This window comes from Calonectris borealis, chromosome 7, assembly GCF_964195595.1.
Source record: "Calonectris borealis chromosome 7, bCalBor7.hap1.2, whole genome shotgun sequence".
Lineage (NCBI taxonomy): Eukaryota > Metazoa > Chordata > Aves > Procellariiformes > Procellariidae > Calonectris > Calonectris borealis.
In genome coordinates, this window is record NC_134318.1 from 43425396 (window position 1) to 43450651 (window position 25256).

General features: G+C 42.2%; 1 protein-coding gene across 1 annotated transcript in view; it reads right to left on the bottom strand.

Annotated features, from left to right (window-relative positions):
- Positions 1–496: 496 nt before the first annotated feature.
- Positions 497–25256, bottom strand: part of TCERG1L (transcription elongation regulator 1 like) — a 95667-nt gene continuing 70907 nt past the window's right edge. The window contains exons 7-12 of the mRNA XM_075155307.1: positions 22454–22608; positions 16501–16570; positions 10119–10254; positions 5478–5567; positions 2207–2325; positions 497–664 (exon numbers count right to left, since the gene is read on the bottom strand). Coding sequence (XP_075011408.1) covers positions 508–664; positions 2207–2325; positions 5478–5567; positions 10119–10254; positions 16501–16570; positions 22454–22608 — 727 coding nt within the window. The 3' untranslated portion in view covers positions 497–507. The remainder of the gene's footprint in view (positions 665–2206; positions 2326–5477; positions 5568–10118; positions 10255–16500; positions 16571–22453; positions 22609–25256) is intronic.

Sequence of the window (25256 nt, forward strand, 5' to 3'; positions counted from 1 at the left end):
CCGGGTAACGAATTCCTGCATACCACCGTACCTCTAAACACTTTATGTTAATGCATAAAGTTGCCAAAAGATTGCTTTAGATAATTCCCCTAAATGATGAAAATATCTTGAGATTGTTATGGATGGCATCTGCTTCTGCTTAATTACAAATCTGCATTGGATTCATAATTTGTGTATATTACAAGTAATTTGCATAATTAAAACAATTAAGGGATTGACATATCACGGCAATTAGAAATGCATCAAACTCTGGATGTTGTACAAAAGAGAGCTTCAATATGAAACATTAATTTTTTGAGAACAAAATATCCTTCAGATTCCTGCAGAACAACCTTCACAAATTCAATATATGTTCAATAAACTCTGTTTAGAGAAAGTTTTTCTCAGGGATATCCGCTTCCTCGTCAAGCTGTTGCAAGTTTAACCCCGAACGCTTTAGCCTTCATTTGAATTTCGTACTGCAGTCACAGCATTGACTTGCGTATTTATTGCCAGTTTCAGGAGTTTTTATCTCATTTTCCGTAGCCGTATCCTGTTTTCTTTGTCCCTCTTTTTAAGAATAAGTATGAACTGATTGAAAAAATGCTCTTGGTCCTTCTTCTTCTGAACAAGGCGAAACCGCTGATCTCTTCCGTATTTCTCTGCAAATTCTTTAAACGTTGTTCTGCAGAAAAGAGAGACATTTTAGAGCTGCGACTTCGTCAATCCACACTCAGACTCTTTGACCTGGACCTCACTTCACTTTTCACACAGACACTAAAAATGGGTGTTCTGGGGAATATTTGACAGGAACATGACGGTAGCCCCCGGGACGAGGGAGGCGAGACCATGCCAGAACTGCCCGGGCTCCGGACTCATGGATCAGCCTGCGATAGCCAACTTCCATTTTTTGGGTTAGAAAAATCTGGGTGATAGCTGACAGGACAATTTTGAGTCATTAACACAGTATTTGCTGCAGCCCAGGTTACTGCGGCTTTAATCTATGCCTGCTGGTACTTATGGCCAGTATTTCAATAATTAGCCGATAATAGAGCAGAAAACCACACAACTGCAAACTGTCCAATTGCAAACAAATGCTCTTTGACTGTCAACAGTACACAACACCTGATGAAATACCACGCTAGTTTGATCTTCCCTAAAAATAGCAAAAAATTAATTGTAACTTTGAGTGATGGGCACAATGCAATAGAAACCCCCAGGCAGCTTTGCCTGAGCATTTCATCGTCAGGTCCAGCATTTTCCAATGCAAACATGGCATTTGATTGCATACCAAAATCAAGCCAGAGACTATTGCAGGTAGATGAGTCGCTCTGATGCTGTGGTCTCACAGTCAGCTCAACAAAAACATTAACCGGTAAAATGTTCTCTGTCCTGTAGGCCAGCACGATTTTGCCCCTGCAGACTGAAAACATCCTTGCTGGCACCAGCGTTTAGCTCCTACATTAGCCCAGAATACCCTCAGTTTTGTGGTAAAAAAACCTCTTGTAATTATTACTTCCATAGAGCCTGATGTGTTGTTTGTATCTATGTGTCTAGGCAGGTAGTGCTGTACAATTACCTGCGTAGAGAAAACTGTAATTTCTTAGTTCCAACAATTTAACCGGACTTATAACATATAAACCTCTTTATTTTCATATAACTTACAAACGAGCAAGTGCTATCCTAAGCACTGCATTCACTACTGTGCAGGTTTGGATCCATTACTTAAAAATCAAAATAAATTACTGCATTGCATGGTTTATTTTAATTTAGTGATGTGGCATTAATACTAACTTTGTTAAATCATATTTCTCTTCCATCAAAAAACAAACGTAAACACAGTTTTTCACCAGTTGCACCTGTATGCCTAATATAAAAAAGATTCAACATTCAGGCACTGATTATATATAGCTAATATTTATGCGTGTGTGTTCTATAATTATACTATATAAGCATATAAAATAAATGTGTTATGCAAAATATTACACATTCTTAATGACAGAGAGAGAGAGAAAAAGGAACAGAGAGAGAAACGGTACGTTCCCTTTCCCAGTAATATAATAAAATATTGTAAAATATTAGGAAGAAATGTCAACACAGCATTGTAACAATGGATGTACAAGCTTGCTATAAAGAGTATGTTCAGTGTTACGGCATTCCGGGGCTGATAAGCACAGGCTAAATGAGAAAGCTTATCTTAACAGATCTTCATAAGGCAATGCCATACCTTGGTGATAACTTGGATTCCTCAAGGAGCTTTTTAAATTCTTCTTTGGCTAACAACAATTTATTTTTCTTTTCTTTGTACTCTTCTCTGATCCTGGTCTTGACAAACTGTTCAAATATCTTTCCAAGAAAGGGAAACAAGATACAGTATTTATTAACAAAGCCTTTACAGTATTTATGCTTGATCAAAGGGTCGTCAATCTCACGACCTACAGTTCTATCTGCCCTCAGTATAGGCTGACTCGCATGCCGCTGAATCTGCTTCATGCAGCACTGATCATGTTCTCACAAAATAAAAGCTGGAGAAAGGTGTATTTCAGACAGATAACATCTTCATTCAAACATCAAGTGCAACATAAATCAAAATTTCCTGACTTCAGTTCTTGCTCGCATTTTCATGCCTATAGCATTATTTTTGTGCATCTGTACAACTGACTGCATTATTTAGTTCGGATCTCGCATCTTTCCCAACTTGCTGGAATTCCTGAAAATGTCTATAATGCTAAACATCAATATTCCGTAGGTTACCCCCAAAAAAGCCTGAAGACCTTTCAGATCAGTTGTCAAAAAACATGAGCTTACACATGATCCTCTGTACACATACACCCGAAAGCTTTAATGTGTTTGGAATGGTTGACAACCTTCCTCTAACAGTATTTGGCAGCTAAATATGCAGCAGGGCGCTCAGCATCAGGATTTCTGGTGTCTTGAAAGGAGTTAAGGAGTTCACTATGTCACAAAATTTTGCCAACTGCTTTAATCACATTTTTAATACCAAAAATCTGGCCCTGCTAGTTTCACGCTCTAACAAGTGTGGCACACTAACTTGTTGAATAAAAGAGCTGCTCTCAAAATGCTATTAGCTTTCCATATTCACCATCCTTTTCATCACAAATTACATACATTGAATGTGATTGCTACGGTTACTACCACAGTTGCTTTCTCATCAGCCATGAGGATGCACAGGTGCAAATCTACATTTCATGAAAACTAAAGTAACCAAATTACAACTGGTATTTAGTATGGTATGTGGAAAAGGGAAGAAATAGCACTGGAAAAGTAAACATCAAAAAATGGCCATGAAAGAAGTACTACAAAAACCCCAGGAAATCTAAATATATTATACTGTATGCAATTGCACAAGTTGAGTGTAAGAGGAGATGGAAAAAATGGAACAAATAAAGTAGGTGACACTGTTATTGCTCGCCTTTCTGGTATCAGTGAAGCTACTATGAAGGTAATAAATCAAAATTAACAGCTCATTATTTTAATCAGTTGCTCCTTTACCCTTCACTGTTCCTTGCTTAAACATAGTAGCATCTTTCAACTGTTAATAACCCCTTGGAAAATATTGGTAAGTAAGAGGAGCAAACCGCAGATGTTCAATACAGATCGTTCTGTTCCTCGGGCCGTGTAAGGACACCCAGCGACAGCAGAGCTTGCACTCCTGGAAGTCAAACCCACCTCAACACAAGTTCAAGTCAAGAGGAAGTTCCCTCAGACGCCTGCAGATCACAGTCAAACCGCTTTCCTTGCCCTTTCCAACCCACCTGCCTGACCATGGAGAGAAGAAAACTGCAGTACAGCCAGCCATGCTCCAGCACTCCTTCCTTCCTCCCTTCCTTCCTCCCTTCCTTCCTTCCTCACTTCCATTGTGAGCCACTTCCAACCTCTAACTCCCTCCAACAGAAATTCATTCGCATAATTTAAAAAGTATTCAGACGCTCGCTATTCAGGCCACACAGTCAGCATCTGTGAAGGCAAATGTTTCCATAAACCTAAATAATGTCCTCTACTAATTTGAGTGGCACTTCAAGAAGTACTTTCATTAAATCAGGCATCTACTCTTGCCCGAGTCTAACTTTCTTCTTAAACCACTTCTTGGAGGAAAATGAGGTCTAATTAAATGGCACTACTCATAATGAACGTCTAGAAGTCTTAACTTCAAGCTTAGTAGCTGAAATATATCACACACCTGGCATGTGCTCCCAAGCTTACTGGTTTTTTAACCCTATTTTGCAGGAGAGCAACCGACGATCACCCTCTTCCCCCTTAGCTCTGAGCCTGAATTACTGCTGACTACGGGTTTCTACCTACAGGACTACCAAATACTTGCTTTTCATAACCCTTTCCTTGAGTATTAAATATACCCCACAAACGAGGGCCCCCTCGGCAGTGCTTCATATGTATTCATGATGTATTTTTATTATGTCATCTCCAAGGCTGATAAACTGAAAGAAGTGATAGATCTTGATTGACTCATCAAGGTCTAGGTTTTGTCCTTGCTGATTCCCTAAAATAAATACAAAACTCCCTGCTTAGTCTCTTGTCTAGCAGTATTTTCCATTCTAGCAGTTTCTCTTACATTTTCATTCCCGTATTTCCTTATTTTTTTTATTTCACTTTTTTTCTTAAGAAAGAAAATATTGGAAAGGGAGTAAATGAAGATGTATGTGTCCAGTCCCTCAGTAAATACCGACAGGAAGTTCTCTGGAGAATCAGAAGACAATACGGGCCCCAGTGCGATGGAACAGGAATAAGTACATTTTTCATCGCGTTTATTTAAAAAACGGACAATTCCATATTCAAAATTCTTCCTTCTTGAGGATGACAGAAGACTGGTAAGGAAGAGAAATAACTACAGAATAGAAGCATTCACATTCTCTGCAAGGTCCTTGCATCCCTCCTAAATTTTTAGACTAATCTGCAGCCCTTGGGTCCTTTTAGATCCCTGCTGATAATTAATGCCCAAATAAACAAGGCAGCAAAAAGTCCACTTCCCTTTGCAGCCTGCCAGAAAAACTAAACCCATTCAAACAGACACCAGCACAGCCACAGCGCTCTATCCATTTATGTCTAACAAGTTTAGTTATTGCAAAATATAGCAGTAAATACTGCCAAACTCCTAGAAAATATTCCAAGTAATAAAAACGAAGTAGTCTCTCTAGAACATTTAAATAATTCAGAGAGGAAACATTACCTTATGGCCATTTCCCTTTCTACAGCCCAGTTTCCCAGACTCAGTAGGAGTTGTTCCTACAGCCCAAGAGACCGTAGCTCGTCTCTATGTGCAAACTCACCACCTGCTATTCAAAGGAGACAGCACTTTCTTATGAGCAGAGCCTAAATCACGACTCTCACTGAAAAACTCAAAAAAGAAATTTTAATTTTACGCAATTCTTTTTATCCTACCAAGATAAGTGCTCTGTTAGTACGGTTAATTTGGGAGATGTTTGCTGCCAATCAGAAGCCACGCTGGAGGTACTACTCACCTGTTTACGTTCTTCTGAATTTAGTAGAAGGTAGCGTGGATCAAATACTATTTTGTGTAACTCTTTTTCCCACGTAGAAAATGCTGAAACCTGTGAAGTACACAAACACAGTTGCATTAAGGAATTTTAATAAGGATGTGAAGGAAGAAAATGTTCCAAGGTGACGCAAAAGAGTAGTTCAGAAAGCTAATGAACCCTCTAAAGGATGCCTCAGAGCGGTTGGAAGTTGAATTTTAATCTGGTTCTGGCAATGCTCTGGTCGCCCCCACACCATTAGTATTGATTTGCTCTAGGACATCTCAGTGAGTATCTGGGAGACGCTCATTCCACATTTTTGAAGGAAAGAATCTGCAGCAGAAAGGAAAATGCCATTTTATTATCCCCTTTGTACATCAGAAGCACCAATTTCCATTTAAGCAATTGTCTCAGCTTTAACTCCCTTCCTCTTCCAAAACTTGAATTATTACCCAAATGAGGCTGTCAACGCATGCGCACACTGGAGAACTAATAGTGAACATCTTCAAAGCACCATGTTTTTGTAGTAAATGTGCCGCTTCCCCCCAACAGCACGGCTGCCACATCTCCTCCATTTCGAGGCTTCTCCTCTTTTCCGCTGAATCCAGCTCTCCGGACCGGGACCCCGGGTGTCCACCCAAGCCCCGTGCATCACTCGTGTTCCTGCAGCCACATAAAATGAGGATACCACGCTCCTACAGAGGTTCTTCCATCTCCTCCAAAACCTCTGAACGGTGAGCGGGCTGTAAGGACCACCACGAACCTGAGCAGGTCCCCCACCCGCCCAGTCCCCTTTGCCCGGGGCTTTTGCAACGTGACAGTCTGGGAGCGCGGGACTGAAATCCCCAGCCCGATTTCGGTACCTTGTACAACATCACTGTTAATTAGTTTGTTACAGAAAACTCTGGAGTACCATAAAATATTCTAATCACTCCATCTTAATTACAAAGAAGAGTAAATTCACTAAAAAATTAAGTATGTGAAGTATAATTAAAATAGAGTCATTAACAGTCAAACAGAAAAGCTCTGATGAAGCAAAGTGGGTTCAAACGGGCTGGGTTTCCTTTCAGAGCGGTGGGCACTGGAAATGGCGAGGTCCAGGCTAACCTCCGGGATGCGCAGTGAGTCAGGGCTGCCTGCTCCAACCCCCTCTTCTCGCAGCTCGCGGTTCGCCCTCCGCGCCCACGCAGGTGCCGAAGTCCTGAGGTCTGGGGTTTTTCCCCCTTCAGAAGGATCAGCAGCAGGAATCCTTTTTTTCAGGATGTCTTTTATACTCTCTCTTGGACATCAGCTTTGTTCCCAGTAGGAAGCTAGTTAAGCTCGGCCTAATTTATCATCTAATCATTCCTGTTTATGATTTTTTGTTTAGTAATTATTACATTTCACATACTGCAGACATATACCTAAAATAAATGTTGACTACTGATAGTTATAATTTAATTCTAGCTATACGTGTCATATGCTGTTCAGGCTACTCATTTTGGAGCTCTGCAAACACATATAAAATATCCATATTCTGACTAATCTCCCAGCGTGTATTGCATTGTGGTCTTCTTCCCTACTATGGGACATTCAACCAGGGAACACATGCACTGGGGATGGTGGGGGTGGCCTCTTCCCCGAATAAATGACGACTTCTGTGGCCTGGTATCACCACAGATGAAAAGGAGAAGAGACATCTGAGCTTGTCGTGGGTTTCCAGTTCTCAAATCCTGCTCTTAACCAGAGTGCAAAGTACAGGGAAAGAACTCACAAAAATTCAACTTACTGAGGTTGAGCAGTATGTTTAGAAGCGAAAGGACATCTATCTGAATAGCTGATTTTATTTTTAATTCACTTTGGAAGCCCAGCAATGATGGTAGGTTGAGATTTTGGCTTTGACTAAAAGATTATAACAGAAAGGTGAAGTGCCTGATATTTTCAGCAGACGCATTTACCGTCATCAGCAAAGGATTCCCAGCTTTCAGGAGATGTTGTTCTGGTAGGGAACGATGTCCACCCCGGACACAAGCTACCGAAACAGACAAAACCAGCAAGGATGGAGTGGCAAAGGGCTGAGAGGAGCCCCCCTGAGAGGGGCAGCAGCGACAAGGACCACCCTGCGCCCAAGCCGGGAGCCCCCCTCCCGCATCATCACCTGCATCCCAAACCAACTGGCAACGCCCACTGAAAGGTATTAAAAAGTGGGATTCAGTTGCTTGTCCTTCTAGAGAGGGGCTCTGTGGGTCTGAAAAACAGACTGGGGAAAAAAAAAAAAAACAAACCCTTGTTTATTTGGGTTTTTTACTTTATTTTTTAAGGTAACGCTGAGGCTGCAAGAATTGTTTTGAGATGTGAAGGTGGGGATTAGGACCCCACGAACCCCCTTTTTTTTCCCCAGTATTAAGAAGGTAAAATGTTGAGAAAAAATAATATTTGCAATCCTTTAAAAAAGTCGTGTTTCACTGACAGCATCCCAGCAAAGAGAAGACTTTCCTAGAAATGCAGACTATAGAAAGTGGATATTTTGATGCCGTGGCTGTGAGGGAGCCAGGAAGAGGCTTGAATTTTCCCCTTTCCCTCAGGATTTTGTGGAAACTTTTAAACTTCCAGGAGGATATCAGAGATTACATTTTTACATAGGAAAACATGCCACAGACTTAAGAATAGTGCCTTTGTCTTGGAGCTATACCAAAAATCACATATATTTTTAAAATGTTACAATAAATATTCTTCTGTTGACATAATTTACATAGGAAGATTTAGAACTACACTGAAGAACTCCATCTAGTTCAAGCTCTTTGTAATGCCATCAAGTAACTTCTTGAGAAATAATAACATTACGAGAAAAATGGCAGGAGACATTCATTAAATAATTAGTTTAAAATAACACTAATGGCCTCACTGCATTTCAAGCAATGCCAACCAGGTGGTGGTAACCAGCGGCTTGTCTAGACATTTAAAAAGCGCTCAGGGCAAAAGCAAAGTAACCTATTATACATACATTTTTAACTAATAGCAAACCCAAACAGTTAATTTCCTGAATTTCTCATTTTTATGAGCAAGTCTGACTCTTACGCTGGAAACACTTGAGGAATCCTATTATAGCACATCCCTAATACTTTCAAATTTTGACTTATTGCCCCCTGACTTAAAATATGCCAGCAGAAGTCTTCAACCAGTATTCATTTATGGCACTTCTGCATTTTTTAAGCATAAATAACAAAATGTATTAATAAAGCAGGTCTGGTGTGGAGATAATCTACTGTTGAGTTTCTGAAGCTCTAATTATCTACTTTTAAAGTCTGCTGATTACTAGTGATAAATTTTATAGGTTTTGCTGCCTAACAACAGAGACCTTGGATTTTTTTTTTTTTACAGAAATTACATGAACTTCTATAGAATACATATCTGTTGGAAGGAGGTATAAAATCTGCATACGCTGCTCCATTATACACCCGTTTACATTTGCAAGATTAGAACCTAATCTGGTATGCTTATTAATTCCATTCATGTCAAAATCGTCAGTTCTCTGGAAGAAAGGACACTGTGAGATGAACTTTTGTGGAGGTGATTTTATGTTTACAAATAACAGTATCCAAAATTCCTCATACTGACAGAAATCTTTACGCCACCAGTTCAACACAGCGCTACCACAGAAAACAAAAGTCAGGCCGGAGCTCGTTACAAAGTCAGTCACTGGATGCTATTACGCGATCTGTAATTCGTATTTCACCACTGGTCACGAGGCTCATAGCACCGATGGGTTCTATCTGCGAATTGAATTCATGCTCCACCTATCGACTCCTAATCTTGATTAGGTCATGGTAAAATGGCTGCAACAACTCCGAGCCCTCCCGTAACCTGTACCAGCTCCGCAGCCGCCAGGTCTGCGCTGGCCTGGATGCGGGAGGGAGCGATGCTCCCGGTGCTCTCTCCTGGCTGGCTGCGGAGCGGCCACCTCTTCTTGTCCCTGAGCATCCCACGCTCCGGCACCCCAGCCTCAGCTGGAACCACCAGCTCTTCTCCAGGGAGTCCAAGGACAGTCAGGGAAAAGGGCAGGTTTTCTTAACCCTCCTGAGACTCCAGCGTGTCCCTTCCTAACAGACTGGGAAGATTTTGGGTGGCTGGTAAGTGAATTTGCCTTCCCACTGCTAGGATCATTGGAGTTTGTGGTGATGAAACCTCTCCAATGCCAAAAAAAAGCAAAGAGCTTGCCAGGAATGTTTCTGAGCCTGGTGCTGTCTTTCAGGTGATACACAACACATCTTTCATCCTTTGTTCATCATGTAACGAACACCTCTGGGGTCCGTGTGGGACCCCCGGGATGGCGTGTGGCTACGGTCCCCATGCCCTGCCCAGCCACTGGTCTGCGCTGGAGGAGCTACCGCCTCTGGCTATCTTTGGGTCTCTCTTAGGAATTTATTTGGAACTGCACCTGCAAAGCGCTGTCAGTTCTGCACGGCCAGAAGAAAAGTCACAGTAAAGTACCACAAAGCCTACACAGTTAATAGACAGAAAAATCCCTCTCAACAATTCTTCCTTTGACTGCTACGTCATAGTTACGAAATGATTCCTGTAGTGGTCCTAGGTGATGCCCTATTTTCATAAGTGAGGTATGTCAAAGAAAGCAAACGCATTTCTTACCCCTCTCTCCAGAAGCATGTCTCGGAAATGAGTGATGCGCTCTTCTAGGGGAGGCGTGATCCGAGGTGCTGACGTTTCCTCATTTTTCTCCTCCGTTTCAGCCTTCCCCTGGTCAGCAGCCTGGGAATCTTCTGTTCTTTAACAAGGTAAGATAGAAAATACTTCAGTAACTGCCAACTCGGGAGGGGATTTTTAACCCTCTCTAGAAAATCCTCCAGGACGGCAGGACTTCTTCGCGTGCACGGAGCAGCCAGGGCGCGGACGCCGGGAGCTGAGCAGCGACCCAAACCCGCAGTCCGTTATTAAACCGCGGGGCTCGAGGGCCCTGCCAAGGGACCTCCGACAGCTCCTTATGTGGAAGGATGGTCTATCGGTGTGATCAAAGAGGAACTCAGCAGCGAAATGCTACGCTGTATTTCAAGCTAGAGAGAAGTGACAGCTTTGTGTAAAATTTGTCAAAGAGTGGAGACTTTAGAGGAGCGACTGAAGAGACTCATCTTGTTTTATTTTTCTTTCCTGTTTTTGTGCCGCCAAACTTGAAAATCAACACTAATCTTTATTTTGTGTTCTCATGCACCCCACGAGCTCACTCCTAAGGGAATTAATCTGGCAATGCGTCGCATGCACAAACCTGCAATAAAGCATCAGCGAAGAACCTGCCCTTTGTCAGTGCCAGAAGGTCTATAATTATCCTGACAGCCTTCTTCCAAGATTGCACCTGATTAGAATAAATAGGCGTTTCTGAGAAATGCTTACTACGTATTGCCCGAGTCCCTTTGCCTACAAGACCCCTGGCTAAAGGCACGCACGTAGCACCGCTGTGCTCGTTTCGGGAAAGGACAGTTTACTGCAAGTCGCAACCATAAAGTGGCAGCGGCGTAAGAGCGATGCTCTCCTCAGGTGCAATCCTACGTAATTGGTGTCGGCACTGGAGCTGAACTGTTTCACACCAGATAAATACCTACATAATTTTATAGAGTTAGAGACCACGAACACTGCACTCTCACAGTGCTGGAAGCGAGCACCTACTCTCCACTGTTCGGCGGGCTGAAGATTTGCCCCCGTGGCCCTCAGCGTCTGCAGGGAGAGGTTAATTAGGTGGCAACCTCAAGGGTAGGAAGGAGTCTGCTGCAGGAGGGTGATGGGATCTGAGATACGAACCTCCTGACTTCAGAGAAGTTGGCCAACTCAGACCTCGAAATCAGACTTCTGCTCTGGGTCCATCCTGATGTTTCTTAATGCTTTGAGCAATGAATGAGTTCAGTACAAATTAAGGCTCTTTCTGGAAAGATCAGGAGTCTTAAAACGATCACAAGGTTCAAGTGAGGATAATGAAAGTAAGGCGATTTGATTTTCAGCCTCCTACTAGGCAGGACTGCATTTTCTGCTGATGCAATTTTCACCAGTACAGAATAATACTTAGTTTGAAATTTCAACAGGAAAACACTTTTTTATTTCCAAGCAAATGAATTAGACCAGTATGTAATGTGAGCTCTAGCGTATTATTTTCCTTCTACAAATAATTACATTACACTTACATTTATCCTAAAATGATGCTGTATTACTAGTGATTTGAAAGATATCAAATTGGTGTTCTCCACAGAATGACAGTGACTTTTATATCGTAATAACAAATCTTATTCTGTGACATGATCCATGAAAGGCTCAATCCAATTTCTAGAACACACAAAGAGCTTTTTCAAGCCGAAACTGAGAGAAATACAGCGTACAACTCCACCAGCCAAGCACCAGAAGAGCCCCTCTTTGCTTCAGTCCTCCTTAAGCAATTGAAAATGATGCTGCAAATCACACAGACTTTTTTCTCATGCCAAAAATGACAATAAAGAATACAATTTTCTTTAGCAAATTATACAATAATCTGCACAACAAACTGTGTGGCTTCCTATTCAGATGGACACATGGGCAGCCTACTGCACGATCTTGGGAGCCTGCAAATCTCAAAATGAATAGGAGGTGAGACGTTTTTGTATAACTGAGGCACCCACGGAAAAGAGAAGAGGCAACGGGCACAAAATGAAATACAGGGAAACCCATCTAAGCATAAGAAAAAGCTTTTTTACTGTGAGGATGGTCGGACCCAGGGGCAGGCTGCCCAGGGAGGCTGTGGGGCTCCATCATCGGAGATGCTCAAACCCGCTTGGACAGGTCCCTGAGCGACCTGCTGGGAGCAGGGTGGGACAGAGACCCCCGACCCTTCAGCCATTGTGTGAAGAAAACCCAGAAGACCTAGGTTTCTCTGAAGATTGTTTTTCTTTTGTAGAGAGTACAATCAGAGCATTGCCTGCGTAAGAATTTGACGTCAGTATTTTTAAGCAGTTTCATTGTACCCCAACGAAATGTAAATAAAAGTGCAAGAGCAGCTTGTGGAGCCCCGAGCTCCTAAACCTGCAGATGCAGACTCTGGCTGGAAGCACTGGACAGAGGTTGTGCAAACGTCCATGAGAGAAAGGAGGGAGTCCTGCTATCCTCTGCCACCGGCCTCGGCTCAGGTCCTCTGCCAGCTCTGTCACCAAAGCAAACAGTAGGAGAAGCGAAATAGCAGATCTGTTCTTACCAATGTGAATCGGTGATCCAATGTGAACCTGTGTGTGGTGACCCTCTAGCTGAATTATAAAGAATTGTACTGGAACTTTGATGCACTTAGATCTTATCATTAGCACAGCGCGTTCTGTATAGCAGATGCTTTACTCTATGTCAAAGGAACAATATGATTTACTAAGTAACTTTACTTAAACTAAATAAAATAGAATAGGAAATACAGCATATTTAAAAACAAACCCTGAAAGCATGTAACCTCTCCTTTTTTAGTTAACCAAGAAAAAATGTTGATATTGCAAAAATAAGTGGATAATGGCTGTGTGGGGGTAAAAATGGGGTTCAATTTCCCATTCTGCTGCAGATGTCAGGTGCAGGGCTGTGAATGTCCAGCTGCAACCTGCCTTCCGCTTGCGGCGGATCTCTGTGCACGCCGAGCCCTGCCCGGTGCTGAGCCAACGTTGCCTGCCTGCGCAGCGCGGGGCTGGGCTCCGGGGCACTCCTGGCCCCGCTGTGACCGTCCGGCCCGGGGCACCTGAGGGGCAGATGCTCAGAGATCACGGTACGGCGCGATGATAGTGCTCCCTATCTCCCAACAGCATTCTGTGTTAAGCGGAGGAAAACATTCAGTCTTTACATGCAATTCTTAATGTAGATACGACAGCAATATAAATAGATTTTCTGTCCGCCCAGCACCAAAAGGAAAGTTTGTTTAGTTTTCGGTAAAGACAAATCTTTTTCCACTTCTGGATTCAGTCTGGAGTGCGCAGCACTTTGTCCATTCCCAAGTAAACCAATGCAGGGGAAAGAGGAAGTCAGATTTGGACCTTGTACGTGCAACTTGGAAGATGAAAAGCTGGTGATGTGTATCCTCTTACCCAAAACTCGGAGCTTAACCAGCACTTTAGTAGACTTCTCCATCTTGAGAATTCCCCTTTTGCTGTTCATGGCACGGAGCAACTCGGCTGCTTTTCTTACAAGGAATTACGGGCCATAGTTTTTAGATCAGTTCTGCTTTTGGCTGACTAATTCAGACACACACAGATGTAGGCAACTGAGACCCACAGCACTTAGAAACAATAATATCAGTTCCAAACGCTGATGGCAGCAGCGATTTTAACCGCTGTGCAAACAACCGTTACTAGGTCTCAGCTGCGGAGATGGGAGGTTGCCCGCTGCAGTGGATACCCAGCTGGGACGGCACCACACAATCTCCAGAGGGATGTCTCAATCACATTAACGAAAACAATCCTAGTACAGCAAAAGAGTTTATACATGATTTGCATCCTGAGGATAACTAAATTCTAGTTTGAAATGAAAATCCTACAATATTTTACTTTTTTATGTCATGAACTGTTAGCTATAGCCTAATATTAATACATTTAAGCAAGCACTTAGACTGCACTTCTTTAGTAAAAGGTCAGTATTTTAAAGGTCCATCCATGAACCTCTATGTTCTGCCACTGTTTCAGGGTACAAAGCAAAACGTCAGGAAATCATCACATGTTATAAAAGAGAATTTAAAATGCAAAATGGCTGTAGAAATCATGTAGTACTTTGGGGATGTATGTTCTGCTGACAGAAAAATAAACACTTTATGGCTTTTTAGTGACAGGTCAAACTTCTGGGGAATTGGGATCATCACAATGAAGTCTGAGAAAATGCTGTGTTGTCAAGCCAAATCTTCCGTGTTTATTATGTGAATGCTGCCCTTGACTTTCATAGGACTAATTGCCCAAATACAGCAAATAAGAACTGGTTCCTACAAATATAAAGATTTATTTTTAAAGCTAAAGATAGAACTTACCATTGGGTTCTCAGAGCTTTAAATACCCTCTCAATTAATATCTTGCCACAAATCTCAAGTATGACAGACGCTGTATTATTTGTTATACCATACATAAATATAGCATAATATAAAGACAAATGATGACATAAACAGCAGGTGATACACATTCATTATCACGTGCTATTTAACTTTTGTGGCATAGTCACAGCTGAGAGTAGGCAGTGTTGCCTATGACTCAAATGACCTTTTCAAGACCCAAAGGATGCCTTCCCATCCCACGAACGCTCTTCTCCGAGCGAGATGCCTGTGCAGCACCGGCGGAGACCGCAGCGCTGTTTCGCTGCCCATGCCACTGCAGACATTGCTGGCAATCGGAGGTGCTTGCCACCGTGCTGCGGGATTTCTGACATGATTGCGCTTTTAGCTGGATGGCTGCATGATTTATTCTTATATGTATATATATATGTACCTATGTATCTATAAATACATACCGCAAGAAAGATGCTACAATGCATTAAGGCAGGAGAGTCATGCAGCAACTCTGCGATGGGCTGAGATTGCCCAGCTTGAATTGTATTTACCTATTTGCTTTAGGGAAAAAATATGTATAGGAAAATGTATTTCTGCAAGTAAATAAAAAGAATAAAAGATAACTTCTGCAAATATACAAAAAGATGGTCCATATTTAGGTCTCATAATTTTGACAATGTCCTTTCGAGTGTAAAGAAAATAAGAGACTAAAAAACCCAAAGTTAGTCTTTCGAGTGCGTAAGTCATGGAAACCCAATGAAGATGAGACAATATTCCTTATTCACAAGTAGACAGTGAGAGAGGCGCTGCCTGACCTTCCAACACACGGCACAGTAAGCCCGAGACTACTTTGAGTAATTTTTGTGTAAATGCATTTTTCTGGAGTTCTGTGAACAAGCCTCTGGAGTTTTAGAATTCTATTTATGTACATGAATGGAAAGACGTTTTCACATTTTCTCAACCAATCACTGAAAGTCATCACCTTAATAGCACAGGTCATAATACCGGCCCGTTATTGTCAGACCTACTGATGTTAATAAAAGTATTCTTAAATACACTAAATATAAACTTTTATACTGTTTATAAATACTATATACTATGTAAAGAGTAAAAGTACATATTTAGCATATAAAAAGTATAAACATACTCTTTTATACCAAACATTAAATGCTTAAATAGTCTGAGTATTGAACTCAGAGTATCTGATTCTTCCTTCACAATAATACAAATCCACAGAAAGTCTTAATGAGGTCAAAAGAACCACCCAATGCAGTAGGATAAGAATGGCAATATAAGAGAGAATAGAATTATCTTCAATATATTCACATGGAAAATACAGAAATTTGTTCTGCCTACTCGTCACAATGCCCTCAAAAATATAACACACTATGCAGAGTTATCTTAATTATAGCCAGCCTGCATGAACAGCTAACACTATATGCAATTACTGGCCAAAGGTTAAATAGAATGAAATGTCTTTAAGGTACTTCTTAAAACAGAAGTGCTTACTTCATTTTCTTGCTGTTTTGGCAACAGGTGAGAGAGTCGCTTATTTGGCACATGGTTTTTTTGCCTGTTACTTCATGAGAATTTGAAACACACATGGTAATAAAGGTCAAATAAAACCACAATAACAAATACCTCTGGATATTTCTCAGCCGGTAGCCTGGAAACCCTGACACCAGTGAAAAAAAATCTGCTTCACATCAAGGAAGACAAAGCTTTTATCCAATGTCTTTGAAATAACTACTTATCCATACAGTCTTTTTTTTACCATTTCAAAGTACGTAAGAGTTACTCAGACAAAAATGGATGCTGTTCATGGGAAACAGATATTTTAGAGAATCATGGAGGTTGATGAAGCTTGGATACCTTAGGAATGACTCTCATAATTTATTGGTGTAGTTACCCATACAGAAGAAAACAACTGTATTTCTCTTTGCACTTATTTGTACCAGACTTTTGCTTCCCAACATTACATATAGATAAGTAAACTTTAGAACTTACTTATTTCTCTTAGTTTTGATGCTAAGATCATCATTTTCATCCCCTGGACAAGAACTAACACATTTATCTGCTAAAAAGAAATAAATAGTTATTAGATTTGAACTAAATAAATGGGAATACAATTCCTCAGATTAACCTTTCATTTCTTGTCTTTGGCTGCTGCTCAGGCATTTTTATTTTTTACTCTCCACAGAGTGTTTTAAAAATAACACATATTTCATCAGATCCACGAAACACCTTCATCCAAATGAAAGAGATAGCAATAAAACCGACCACTTTCATTCTGAAAAATTGCTCATTGTTCATGTTGTGAACAAAATTGTCCGTTGTTCATTTGTGACATGATTTTATTTAAATCTTATTATTGTTTCACTTGATACTCCCTCCTCCCTTCCCTTAAAAAAATAACTACAGAGACATTTCTGCAAAATTATTTCAGTCCTGGCAGCCCGGAGATTCAATAGTGTTAACTCGTGCCAGAACTTCCCTCCTTAGCCCATTTCTCTTCCTTCTTATATAAGCAAACACAATGCTGCTTTTCCAGGAATTCAACCACCAGTATAGCGAGGCTATGGGGATAGCAACAACCTCCACACTCGCGGCGTTGCGGAGTAACTCCAAAGCAACGTTACACTCCTCGTTTGGCCTGGACACGCGTCCTTGAAGGACTCCGAGGTTGCATTGTCAGTCATAACAAACGTGAAGCATATGGACCAGATATCTACTTCTGGAATCTAAATTTCTTTTTCAGGTATACCAACTGCAGTTTTCATCAACATTCAAATGGACAGACCACCAGAAGTTATGTCCATCCAGTGCTCGGTTTGTGTCGGAGACTCTTCAGTGCCCCATGAATTAGTTGAGAAATATAAAAATCGAACTGTATGTGGTTAGCTTGGGAATATCAGAAACACCAGACCTCACTGTTTCTGTATTAGACTAGTAATGAAGACATGTCTTGCTATTTAGGAAACTAGGAAGAAATAAATTAAAAAGAAATATAAAATTGAACTTAGGTTATGGAGATAAAAGGTTTGAATAACTTGAGATGGTGAGATCTGATCTCACTGAAATCAGATGAAACTCCAAGAGATCTGCTAGAAAATGACTGAACACAAATAGAGATCAGTGGGTATTTTGAAATTTATAAACTAATTTCCAGTGCCTGTTACTCGTCCAGGCCCAATCTTCATATCACTGAAGCTAACAGAAATTTGGCCATTTATTTCAAATTTCAATTTAAGAATGCTGTTCTTAGCTCATTTTGTTCCCTTATTTTAGGGAAATTACACGTTTATTAGTATGCTTTCAGTAAATGTTACCTTTTATTTATTTTAAGTGCATGAACACAGCATACACTAAATCACTGCAGAAGGAATGATAAAAACCAAACAGCAGCTGTAACGTGGCGGCTGGGAAGACCAGGAACAGAGAGCACACGAGGAGGAAATACACAGCAGGTGCAAATGGACGCTTTACTAACTACAACTTCAAATGATAATAAGGAGAAGTGAATGGCATTCCAAAATCAGGAGAGTTTGGTCTCAACTTTCCTGATAATATATGAGCATTATGAATACATAAATGAATTTAATAATGCTTTAAATATACATAAATTCATTGGAACTATCACCTCTTCTTGCTAAATTCTTCTTTGGGATACTCAATGAAAAATACAAAGTAATAGGAAAAAGAACCTGTAAACTCAGAAGGTGGAATGTAATTCAACAGAGATATAAAGCTATTGATAAGGAGTTGAACAACCTGCGGAGGCAGCGGTGGTCTTAACTTTAATGAATTCTGAAGGTAATAATATGAAATGACAGAGTACTCGATGGTGTTTTCAGAGGGAGATGAAGTTAAAGATGTCTCTAGGTTCAGTGCTGACTGGGCAAGCACCATCCTGTTCCTGCCCAATTTCACCACTATTAAAAGGAAAAGCCATGCCCGCAGGGCACCTCCTGCGTTTGTCACACGCCACAGACAGCCCTTCCAGAGGGGTACGTTGTGGTATGCTCAGACATTATGAATCCTGGTGGGATGTTCTTTTAGTAAAGCGAGTAAGTGGCGAGAAGTCTGGCCGCACAGTGAGCCTTTCCTGTCCGACATTTCCACAAGACAAGAGAAAACTCACTGGTGATGACAAACGATTACGTGAAGTTCTCCAGCTACTTGAAGGTGAACTCAAATTTGAAGTCATCTTACAACAAGATCTTTCACAGATTTCTGAAAAGGATCTATAATTTTTAAATTTTGTTGTGAAAAATACGTGAACTGGGCATTTATAAAACCAAATCCTAGCTACCACGTAGCCTTCAGATAAAAGAAACGCGATACGATACACCCCGATTCCAGTGTTTACTTCCATCTGCTGGTTCCCGACACACCTCAGGTCCTCCCAGAGAGCAATGACAGCCCTGAGGCTGGGACACCAGATCCTCCTCGCCTTGCCTGCAAGAGTGACTGCTGTGGATATACTCTCTTGGATAAATGGGACAAGATTAGAGTCAGCATCATCACTTTAAATTTCAGTGCAATGGAAAACTCAGTAAAACATGACAAATGGTATCTATACTCTCACTCAGGAACCTACTGAATCACGTCGCACCGCTGGACCTCTGGTAAGATTATAAACTGACTTTGAAAGGGAAGAGAGGCAGCCGAGCACAAAATCTAATAATTGATTTAAAGCTTTGAGGAAGAATATTACCTGACAGTAATCTTCCCATGAAATCATGAAGCAGAGCGCTGCCCCAATCTGACGGTCTATCAAGCTTAGTGCTGATTAATTAAATCATTCAGCTAATCCCAGCCATGTCATGAATTCCGGTTCATTTTCCAGAACAAAGAGGAAACACCAGCATTTACCAGGTGAATTAAAGCGTTGTCAATCCATTGGCCACACACAAAAATCTGATTTGCAATTTTGTAAAGAGACCTGGCACCCACATATCGCACGTAAGCCCAGGAGCTTACCTATGCTGTTCCTAGGGACCGTGCTTCATATTTTTGTCTGCATGCTAAAGGGTCCAAAATATTTGTGGGGACAGAGTAAACTCAATCATAACTGGTTTTGAATAGGGATCACACCAAGTATGAATCAACATGCCATTTTCTGTAGTCAGAATGTCAGTTTTCTTTTAATTAGCTGAAAAAATAACTTCCTCAGCCTAAACATCCAGACAAATCATTTAGCAAGTGGAGGAATAGGAAGAGATAAAAATGTTTTTCTCCATTGCAATAAGACAGAAACATTTTAAGGCATCTTTGAGGGAAAAGGGATATTATGGTCTGTCTGTGACCGTACTGAGACAGAGGAGTGATGACAGTCAGGGACAAGAAGAGAGAGCTGTCCCAGAAGTGTTGCACTCTGCTGTCAGACAGCTCTGACGTGGGGACATGGAAGATGAAGGTGTGAAGGTCCTGGGAATGCCGTCTCTGTCCTGGCCCTGCGTCTGGTCGGCAGTGGGTCCCTCCACCCAGGCGATGTCCCCACTGGAGGGGCCGGGGTGGTGCCGGCCAAGAGCTGCTCCAGAGGCTCAGGAAGAGCTGCGCCTCCTCCCCGACTCCATGGGATGGCCTGATGGGAACCCATTAGCAAAGAGCCATGACACCTTCATAAATCTCCCTAAGAACTAATACTTTGTGGAGGCGGAGTAATTGATAAATGAGTAATTTTTCATTTATGCCTAAATTATAAATGCACTTGATCTTTCAGCGGAGCGATGCGCAGATAACTTATAGTACCCCATGAATAACTATGCTTGCCAACTTTTTTTGTGCCTTTGATTTAAAAATTCTAATTAAAACTCAGCAGCAGCAACTAAGCTAAATAAATTTGGCAACCATTGTTGCAAACACACAGCTCATTTGTGTTATTTATTTACTCGAGATTACAAGCTAAGAGAAATGGTAACAAGTAATTCCTTTCACCTCAGCAGCTAATATATACTAATTATAACCTGACTGTCTCAAATACTGAGCAACCACAAGTCCCAATTATATCAAGGAGGATGAAGACTATTAGCGACAATGAAAACCATGGTCGTAAAGAAACTGTGCATGAATCAAATCTTGGTGGTACTTATAGATAATAAAAGGATGGAACACACAGCAAAAAGCGGATTTTTGAAGTGGCACATATCAACAATGACTTTAGGCTGTTCTCATTAATTAATGATAGACCATGAACAATGACCCTCAGTTTTGTCTTTGGCCATCATTCCCCCTTGTCAGTAATTAATCGATCTTTCAATATATGCTGTAATAAAAAATGTATGCTATATTTTTCTCCTGAAGAATGAACTTCAGCAGATACTCTTCAGAATTATTAGACATGCAGCTGAAGTTGTTCAAGCCATATACAAAAATGATATATATACAAGCATCTGACGATTGAAATTTATATTGAAAAATGTAATGACATTATATGTCGATAAGGACTACACTAATAGAAAACCACTCTCTGTAACTTTTCTTCAGTAACCTTCTGCTAACACTGATGACATAAATCCTGATTATCACTCTCTTTTATCTGCCTGCAGCCATAGCGTTTCAAGTCCACAAACGCACACTCACAGCCCCTGTTTTGTGGTAGTTGATTGGGAGCTCTGACTGTGGATCAAAGCGTATATTACAGCCCGCGACGGCCTGCGTGTAAAAGGCAGGTCACTTCACGAGGCTGGCAGTGCTACCTTATTTTCAGTTATAAAATACTACACTTTAAAAGAATGACGAAAGTCTCATTTTTTTCCCCCTCCATTTTTCGAGACCTCAGCACTAAAGAACGGGCATCAGCTGAAGGAGGCTCTCCAGTGAAATTGCTGTAAAGCAGAATATTCAAGACTTGGAAGCAGCTACTCAAGACAAGCAGCATTTCAAATGACTGCCGTGCACCTAGATGTCCTCCCAGTAACGGCAGGTCGTACCGACGCAGCTCCCACATGAAAGCCAGCGTAAAGCATCAGGCAATAAAAGGAGGACTGACACGGCACCGAGCAGCTCCCAGTAACAGGGAGCCCACAAAAACTGGTGAAACATAATCTTTGGAGAGAAATGCGGTGGAACAAACTAGGGAGACACTTCTGCACTGACAAGCGCAGGCTGGCATGCTGGGCTGCTCCTGGACTGGTCACCAGCACGGACAAAATCTGGACTGAACAACTAAGGTACAGATAGCAGACCAAAACGATGGCATGGCGAGGAGCATGGGATGGGAAGGTCAGGCTGGAAAACTGCCTTTGTGAACTGGCCGTCTTGGGGAGGACCAGACAGCAAACACCTTGGATCACTGACAAGCCAAGGGATGTCTTTTCAACTATATTTTGAACCACTTAACTTGTATTACTGCAGATCAGCAGTTATTCTTTAGCCACGACTGTCCCCTTCAGGAATCCACAGCGTTTAGAAGGTGACTGGCAGAGTCACGTTTAGATGGAAGCACCCACGTTTCCACCAAACCTTTTAGCACTCATTAGAGATTTAATGCTGGGATTTTTTCTCCCCTCTACAACTTGGTTGGATAATCATTAGCTACAGATTGTCAGCTTTTATGTAACAGCTGAATAATGCATTGGTAATGCATTCCTAATGTACATCTTGGAATTAAGTGTAATAAAACATAAAGACAGCGTCTTCCGAGATGTATTTTATACATCAAAGATTCATCCAATATAAGAAGCCACCTGTTTCTTCATTGCCAATAATGAGAAAGCTCTATCCCCCAATTCAGCATTTCAGCGAAAATAAGGATTTCTCAATAAGCATCAATTTTAACCCTTTATACGAAATCTCAAAAGGAAAACAGTTTTACAAACAGTTATCAAACTGTTTTACAACAGTTTTACAACTGTTTTACAACAGTTATCAAACTTTCACTGAACGTACTTAGTGACCAAGTTTCATTCAACATTTGAGTTTAAATAGAGGCAAATAATCACAGGGCTTTAGTTACTTGCTGCAGCTTCCAGCTTGCGCTTGTGAGGAGGATCCTCGATGATCCGGTTTATGTCGCCGCGGTGCTTCAGGTCCACCGGCTTCTCCCAGACTGACAGCTGCATTGTAGGGTTGAAGAAGAAGACCCGGTCATCTCCAGTCCAGACTACACACCTATTCCAAGTGATAAATGATGCTTAGATAACGTCACATACACCACAAACAAGAAATTAACCCGCAGCTGGCTTATTGCACCTCTGTTTGCGGAGCCTGGGGGAGCCCCCTCCGACTGACAGCCTGCCCCAGTCACCTCGGGTAGAGGAACCCTCTCCATACCACTGAAGTGTCATAGAAAGGGTCGAAACACCCCAAAAAAGCAGTAGGTGAAATATTCCATCACAGAAGGGAGAAAGAACCAGGCGATGAGGAAGGCCGTGGTGCTCACAGCAAGAGAAGCCACAGGAAAATACGTTTCATATTCTAAAGCCGTGGCTGAGAGCAACAAGCGGCAGAAGCCTCGGCAGCGGGGCTGGGCAGCCATGGCCCTGATGCCCACAGGCTGGGCAGCCATGGCCTTGATGCCCACGGGCTGGGCAGCCATGGCCCTGATGCCCACAGGCTGGGCAGCCATGGCCTCGATGCCCACGGGCTGGGCAGCCATGGCCTCCATGCCCACGGGCTGGGCAGTCATGGCCTCCATGCCCACGGGCCGGGGCTGGGCAGCCATGGCCTCCATGCCCACGGGCCGGGGCTGGGCAGCCATGGTCTCCATGCCCACGGGCTGGGCAGCCATGGCCTCCATGCCCATGGGCTGGGCAGCCATGGTCTCGATGCCCACGGGCCGGGGCTGGGCAGCCATGGCCTCCATGCCCACGGACCGCTGGCAGGCAGCCATGGGAGCCTTATCTGGCTACGCTGGTGGGAGGAGGTGTGACCACGGCATCCCCGTGGCATCCCCGCCAGCTCCCACCACGCTCTGCCCTGGGCAGGTACAACCAGCACTGCAGAGGTCTGCCACAAAGGTTTAGGTTGGTTTTTATGGGCTCTTTCAAATTTGAAAAATGCGACCAAGTCGCTGCTGTACAAACCACGGTTTCCTGACTCGGTCAGTTAAAATACGCGTGACAGCGGTTCAACTTTTTGTCCTGACGTTCATTTTAAATCCGCTAAAATAATATGAAAGTAAGTATTGCACCATGCTTAATAGACATTCAAAAACCTCAAGCTGTACTTCATTAAATCTGTATGTAAACAAGCACACACAGTATCAATCTCAAGCCCGCACTTTCTGAATCGTAATGAAAGCTAACAAACATCATATACACACTCTGACTTCCTCACACACACACATACACACTTATAATGGGAAATTGTTGGTCTCTCCAAAGCATAAACACTCGGAAGGAACAAATCTTAACATTAGAAGCTCTGCTGCTGAACTGTTATGAAAAGCAGGGAACAAAACTGGTTTAAAAAACAAGCCTGGTCTGGGTAAAAGACTGCAAATATGAAAAATGCTCCATCACTGCAGAGCACTGTAATAAGATAATCCAACATACTCTGTGTGCCGCTGGTAAGACATCACCATTGATCTTGCCCAAACATGTAATGAAAAATACATAACCTCTGCAAGAAACCGTGGAGGGAGCTGCGGGGCTGCAGGGCGCCGGGAGCAGTGCGGTGTCAGTGCATTCCCGAGCCCGAACATCACAGTAATTATCTTCAGCAGAGTCAAACGTTCTCCCGATGAACACAAGCACAAATTGGTTGTAAAACTCAGCCGTTGACTTCAGTCACACTTACACCCCGTGGAAGTTTTGGCATCCCGAATTCAGTGACATGGGCATGACAAATATTTTAATAATTTTCTGTTTGTTTTAATGCACAAATGTTTTGCATCACAACAGCCTCACAAGACAGATGCTCCAATCCTCTGTTAGGCAATGATTAGGTATAGTTATGACTTCTTACTTTGTACCTTGGAGCTATGGGAACCTCTGTTCTCCCAGAAACACCGACCCACCAGCCCCGAGCTCTTTGCAGAACACACCAGAGGGATTCCACAGGAACACTTCCAAACCAAGACTCCCATAAGTACCACAGTCGTCCCAGAAGGAAGGGAAAAAAATCCTGGCATTTAGGTGAAGGGGACAGACTTAGCTGATTAATATAAATGGGTTATTGTTATCCTTTTATTAAATACTCGAATTACGGTCAGGACACAGGCCCAATCCTGCCCAGGAATAAACGCCTGCTTTGGAACGCCCCTTGCTGTAATTCCTCTCATTGGTAAATAAGCACACCGCAGAATTTGAACCACTTGGGGAGTTAGCTGCAAATGATGGTAAACTTGAAACCAGTGTCTTGTTTGGGATCTGCCATGCTGCCACGTGCACACGGGGCTGTCGAAGCCATCAACTGACAGAGATTATAACCAGTGGGTTTGGAAACGTGTGTTTTGTCTCTGCTGGTACGCTGCTGTGCTCTCCGCTCCTCTGGCCACGCACACAGATGTCGATGGTGCTCGTGAATCACTGAGTATCACCAGGTCTTGCGTGCCATCACCCCAGATTAGAAACTCTGGGGTCCCTCGTGACACCTCTTCACTTTTCCATGACTAATATAATTTGACATTTAATTTAAAATTGATGTCCCTTTCCCCATGTAACATGTCACCTGTTCCTCTTCAGTGTAATAACGGTTTCAATTATCCACAGGGGACGCATGGTGCCTTGTTTCAGCCCCAGAGCATAAACTGGAAATGCAGATATTGTTATGTTCATGTTTCCCTTTAGAAAATTGTAATTTAAGTATAAGTAAGG